This window comes from Sander vitreus, chromosome 4 (assembly GCF_031162955.1).
Source record: "Sander vitreus isolate 19-12246 chromosome 4, sanVit1, whole genome shotgun sequence".
NCBI classification, from domain to species: Eukaryota; Metazoa; Chordata; class Actinopteri; order Perciformes; family Percidae; genus Sander; species Sander vitreus.
Window position 1 is genome coordinate 22,849,506 of NC_135858.1, and position 6,912 is coordinate 22,856,417.

At 36.0% G+C, this 6,912-nt stretch overlaps 1 protein-coding gene across 1 annotated transcript; it reads right to left on the bottom strand.

Annotated features, from left to right (window-relative positions):
- Positions 1 to 4,004: 4,004 nt before the first annotated feature.
- Positions 4,005 to 6,680, bottom strand: LOC144516297 (adenosine receptor A1). Its single transcript, XM_078247503.1, has 2 exons — positions 5,940 to 6,680; positions 4,005 to 5,067 (listed from the first exon to the last, which is right to left on the bottom strand). The coding sequence occupies exons 1-2, from the start codon at positions 6,293 to 6,295 to the stop codon at positions 4,431 to 4,433; spliced, it is 993 nt and encodes a 330-aa protein (XP_078103629.1). The 5' UTR covers positions 6,296 to 6,680; the 3' UTR covers positions 4,005 to 4,430.
- Positions 6,681 to 6,912: the final 232 nt, after the last annotated feature.

Here is a 6,912-nt window from a genome sequence, read left to right on the forward strand (position 1 = left end):
GACGAGGGCTGGGGATTAGACAACACTCAGCAGTTTCAAATCCCTCATCAAGGAAGGAGGTGACAGATGGTAAAATACGTATTGATATGTTTGTGAGGAAGGGACAGACAGCGATAGAGTGAAAGTTTCAGACGACAGCATGTTCATATGAAACTATTCATCTTTATAAGGGGCACAGCAGGTGAATGTACGTAAATATGAGAAAAATAAACATCTCACCGCAATAGTCAAAACCCACATATAAAATGACAAACGACATTTAAACTTGCAGAGTCTGAACCAGATTAGACCTTTTGTTCTTATGTATAGGTTCTCTGAGTGGAAGTATTGTGACATGGACTGAAACCAGGCATAGGTCAAACTGATGACAAAGCAGAACTGATGCAGATTTACAAGAAGCTTTAGAGTTGGGATAAATCACTTCAGCATAATGCTCTCTGGGCAATTTACTCAAATGCTTCAGAGTCTTTTCAACACCCTGCCACAGCTAATGATTGAAATATGGCTAAAACGAGCTGAATTAGCTGAAAGGATGCCTGCATCCTGTGATAAAGACTAATGGCTGGATTGCTTGAATGAGTTTTATTCCATTTGGTTTAGTGCTTTTTTCTGTTCTCTGTATATTGAGTGAACACACTGTACTCTCTCTCTCTCTCTATTGATCTTACCCAATACGTCTCCCCATTCAAGTGACTACACAAACATCAATAGTAAGCATTTGCAAATTATTGTTTTGTACTAAATCTAATCAAAATTTTAGCCAGCTAGCAGCATTCTACAGGTTCTACACTGCAATGTTGTATGGGGTGCCGAATGTAAAAGTTCGGTTACAATTTTTTAGCTGATACATTTTCAACATTTAGCTCACTTTCCTCACATTTAGCGCATTTTCCTCACATTTGAGACAGAAATTATATATATATATATATATACGTTAAATGTTAAATCTAAATGTTATATCTAAATCAAAATGTTAAATCTAAATCTAAATGTTATATCTAAATCTAAATGTTAAATTTATATCTAAATGTTAAATCTAAATGTTAAATATATATCTAAATGTTAAAAGTTAAATCTAAATGTTAAATCTAAATCTAAATGTTAAATATATATCTAAATGTTAAAAGTTAAATCTAAATGTTATATCTAAATCTAAATGTTAAATTTATATCTAAATGTTAAATGTAAATATTATATATAAATCTAAATCTTAAATATATATCTAAATATTATATCTAAATCTTAAATATATATCTAAATGTTAAATGTTAAATCTAAATGTTATATCTAAATGTGTCACCAAGTGTAAAGCTAAATATTTAGAAAATATTCAAATCCCCAAGGAAACCACGCCCACTGCAGTGATTTCAAATCACGCTGCACCCAGTGATTCCCCAGCAAGGGGTATCTCTGCTGTAGCCAGTGGGTACTTGGAAAGATTGTGGAGCAGCTGAACTAATCAAAATAATAATTGAATTATGATTGATTTAAAACAATATATCAGTTTAAACAGCTCAACACATATGTTAAAACATATAGCGAAGTAATCAATGGTAGAAAAACATAGCTAAAAGTGGCCTAATGACTTAGCTAACAGTTGAAATGATTAGCTAAAAGTAATGGATGACTTTTGAAACATTAACCACACTTCAAGTAAAAGGTCTAGTTAGTAGAATTTCTGACCAAACCAACCTAAATGTTTACAGTTCAATTGCATGAAAATGTAAGAATAATACTTTAATATGATAAATAGTGTGAACACATTAGGAATTGATAGGGCGGGGTATATGAGTTTATATGACAGGGCTGTGGGGGAACCTCAGACCAGAAGGGTTGGAAAGCACTGATCTACAGTATTTTATATTATTGACCGACCAGTATATTACTGACATGCCTTAATAGTTGTGTTAATCACAATACCGTTGTTTGAATTACATATCTCCGTGTGTGACTAACGTCATCCTTCCCAAGCAATCTAACATTAGCCCAGCATGGAAAAAGTCCAGCTATGCAGCCAACATATTCATCCGAACACAACTAAAATGTCACAATCCAGCCACTTGTAAGAAGTTTGTAATACTGGTTACATAGCTAGTTATCGTGTTTTATTAACCTTAATTCTGTTTGCCAAGGCTATATTTTATTGGCTTGCAAAGTAGCTATCCGTTGCTAACGCTAATGTTAGCTAACTAATTTATGTCAAAAAGCAGTAGCTAACTAATGTTACTGCCAAGATATGGTTTCATTGTAAGACAGTGTAAACACATGACAACACTTGACGAGTCTTACAACACCTCTCTGGTCTCTAGTGAAATCATATCTTGGCAGTAGTTAGCTAACGTTTCTGCTTTTTTGAGATAAATTAGCGTTAGCAACGGATAGCTCCTTCGCAAGCTAATATAGCAACATAATTCAGGTTAATAAAATACGGTAATGTAACCAAAGTATTGAAAACTACTTACATGTGGCTATAGTGTGACAGGCCTACTGCTGTTCAGTCTCGCATTGCGAGACCTAGCTAACTTAGCTAGTTACAGTGCTGCGAGGCCTGTTCAGATGACATGTCGGCTGCAGTGTGTGAGCTAGATTGCTTGTGAAGGATGAGTCAAACTAACGTTAAACACACAAGGAGATATGAGTCAAACAAAACAACGGCATTATAGTACACACAAATATTAAGACATTTCTGTGATATAAGTCAATAATACAAAATACTGACTGAAATGTGTTTTAATCCAGTAACATTAGTCGAACAGCTCCACTGTAGTCAGTATTTACTGTACCAACAGGTGTTGACTGAAAATTGCGGTGCAGTGCAATTTGAAGCCACTGCAGTGGGCGTGGTTTCCTTGGGGATTTGAATATTTTCTAAATATTTAGCTTTACACTTGGCGACACATTTAGATATAACATTTAACATTTAGATATATATTTAAGATTTAGAAATAATATTTAGATATATATTTAAGATTTAGATTTAGATATAACATTTAGATATATATTTAACATTTAGATTTAGATATAACATTTAGATATAAATTTAACATTTAGATATATATTTAACATTTAGATTTAGATTTAACATTTAGATTTAGATATAACATTTAGATATAAATTTAACATTTAGATTTAGATATATATTTAACATTTAGATTTAGATATAACATTTAGATGTAGATTTAACATTTAGATTTAGATATAACATTTAGATTTAACATTTAGATTTAGATATATATTTAACATTTAGATTTAGATATAACATTTAGATTTAGATTTAACATTTAGATTTAGATATAACATTTAGATTTAACATTTAGATAGATATAGATATATATATCTATATATATATATATATAGATATATATATAATTTCTGTCTCAAATGTGAGGAAAATGCACTAAATGTGAGGAAAGTGAGCTAAATGTTGAAAATTTATCAGCTAAAAAATTGTAACCGAACTTTTACATTCGGCACCCCATAATGTTGATCCGTCTGTCGGTCATTCTGTCCACCACTTTGGTGCCGATTAAAATATCTCAACTACTGTGTGACATATTGCCATGACATTTTGTACAGACATTCATGGTGCCCAGAGGATGAATCCTAATGACTATGGTGATCCTCTGACCTTGTGTCTAGCACCAACAAGCAGGTCAAAGGATCTTCTCCAGGATAGGTTGCCATTCAATTTAATACAGATCTTCGAGTTCCCCTTTACGATTAACTTTTACTTTGAACTATTTTTTGACATTTCATTATTTTCATACTTTGGTTTATGACCAAATACTTATGTTGTTTAGTGCTTATTATTTAATGTTAGCATACTAACACGCTAAACTAAGATTGTGAACATGGTAACATAGCTGCTCAACATCAGTATGTTAGCATTGTCATCGTGAGCATGTTAGCATTTAGCCTAAAGCACTGCTGAGCCTAAATACAGCCTCACAGAGCCACGGGCACGGCTGGAGACTCTTCGTCTTGTCTTAAATGTAGCCTATTTAAATTGTTGTAAATCTGAAATAAGAACTGTAACAGCATATTTGAAGAAACAATCAAAGTTTATTCTGGTGAATTTACCCACAACCTATTTGAACATGAAATGGTTGTTGCATAACTTATTATGTTGACATATATATTATAATTCAATATGAATCAATTTATGAAGCATCAATTGAAAACAAAATAATGCATGTTGATGGAAATATATAATAGTTCTGTTGATTGCAGGCTGATTTTCTTTGAAATCTAAATGCCAAATAAATATGAATGGGTCAGAGATGAACTTGTCCCATGACCCAATGAAGTGCTTTGCGTTTGTGTTCGTTAATCGGTTGATATTCCAAATATCACATACATGTAATTCAATGAGTGCCATCGGTGTACCATCTCACTGTAAACCATGTGCACGAGAGTACTGCAGTTCTTTGTTACATTTTTACATCCACTTTCTCCGGTATGGCTAGTGTGCTGGTGGGGCACGCGGTGGGCTCTGTGGGTTTACACAACATGCAGCGGCTAGTGATCTGGATCAGCGTGACACGGAACCCATTTATCCTGTATGCATAAACCATTGGGTTGAGTGCTGAGTTCACATGGGACATGAAAATGCCTACATACATGGCAAATTTAGGTATGGAACACTTTGGGCAGAAAAAGCTAATGCAGTTCATGATGTGTATTGGCAGCCAACACACAGCAAAGAGGAACACAACCAAGGCCAGTGATTTGGCCAGCTTCAGCTCCTTCCGATAGTACCTGTCTCCATCGCACGTGGCTTCAGCACGCCGGTTAAGTTGTCTCCGGATCACCCTAAAGATCTCCCCATACAAAGCGATCATTACGGACAGGGGAACCACCACCCAGCCGAAGAAATTGAAGTACACCATGTAGTCCATTCTCATGACAGTGGTGAATTCACAGACAATGTTGCTGGAGCTGCTGAGGTTTCCTTGAGCGTTGCGGTTATTCCATCCAGTCATTGGAACCAATCCAGTGAGGAAGGAGAGGATCCAACACAGAAAAACTGCCACATATGCCCTCCTCTGGGTCACTATGGTGTTGTACCTGAGCAGTTATTGGAAAAAAAAATGAAGACAAGTTTTTAATCACTGAAATGGACACTTGCATCCTGTACTACTGGATGAGTATGTTTTTGAACAAACGCCAGTACATAGATTATTGTTGAGAAGCATTTTTCTCAAGTGCCAGCTTTTGACATAAGGATCCAACTGACAAATAAAAAGGAGTATGTGCAGTAGGAGCAGGAGCAGTGACATTTTCATTTGCTTAAAAGCTTTTGATGTCAAGCCCATTGATTTGCATTAAACCAGACAACAATATGTGGTGCCATGTCAGACATCAACCATCTGCTCTTGTTTCATTCTCTGAGGCTAAAAGCAATACAAAAAGACTTACTACTACTATATTTAATTTTTCTCCTAAAAATGTTTTTGGGGCAACTTTAGAGAGTAGGATTATCAGAAAGTTAAGGGGTTTTGCTGTTTAAGAAAGGAGTTCAATTCAACTGTTACAGTCACTCACAATATGTTCTGAGAGCAATCTAAGACAATTTGTAAATTTGGGTAATATATAAATAAAAGTTACTTTGAATTGACTTATATTGAGTTCTAGTGAAATCAGGCTTGTGAATAAAGAGCACTTATGCCAATAACATATTTCAGAGTCTATTTTTATCAAGAAAGCTGCAACGAACTGGAACAGGCAATCACAACCACTCATAGATTATGCTGGGATCCGCTTCCTATTGTTATGAATATTCTATTGCTCTTCTTGATTTGCCATCACAACATTCATCATCCAACACAATCTCAACCAAACTAATCTGTACTTTCTTTTAATCTTTCTAAATCCTGAGAAAACAAAATTACACTTTTCAGATGTAAGTATAGCCACTTGGTTTTAAAACAGTGCCTCACCTGGTGGGAATCTTGACACGCAGATAACGGTCAATGGCAATGGCCAGGAGGGAAAGGATGGAGCTCTGGGTGATGATCAGCAGCAGGCAGGAGAGGAAGAGGCAGGTGTAAAACTGAGTGTTAAATCCCAGACTAATGATAATAGCCAGAGGGATGACCAAAACCCCCACAGCGATATCAGCCACGGCCAGAGACACAATGAAGCAGAAGGTGGTGTTGCGGAGAGCTCGGTTCACACACACAGCCAGCACCACCAGCAGATTCCCCACCACAGAGGCCAGGGCAATAGCGGTTTCAATGGAGATGTACATCATGTCCACATGTTCCCGACGCTTGATACCAGGAGAAGAAGACATTTTTGCTATTCGCAGATCTTGCTTACCTTTAGATAGTAAAAGAAAATCAAAATTGGTTGTTGAAACTTCTTACCTCCACTTTAGGTTTTGCTTCCATTACTAGCTGAAAAGATTTCTACTTTTCTTTGCCACATTGACACATTAATGAGTGGTGCTTTTGTTCTCCTGAAGGGATGTTGGACGATTAATCCTTAGCATGTTGTTCAAGCTTTGTTCAGGACTGGATGCCAGTGCATCACTATACTCTTCTACATCCCTCTATCCCCTTGCTCTCTCTCTTAGTCACTCTGTCACGAGTCTGTAAAAACTGTGCTGGTCAGAAAATCGAGGGGAGGGACTTTGCCTTCTACAGCACCCTGCAGCAATAGTTTTGCTCACATTAAGTGTTTTTTGTGTGTGTGTGTGTGTGTGTGTGTGTGTGTGTGTGTGTGTGTGTGTGTGTGAGAATGTGTATGGTTTTTGAGAGGAGGTGTGGTCTACATGATAACTGGCAAGATGCATTTTGATTACAAGGGTGTTCAAGCTCTTAGCTGAAGATTGATGTGCATTAGAGCTGATTAAAATCTGATTGCACTCACAAGTTTAATTTTCAACTGTGAAATGTCCTGCTCATTAAA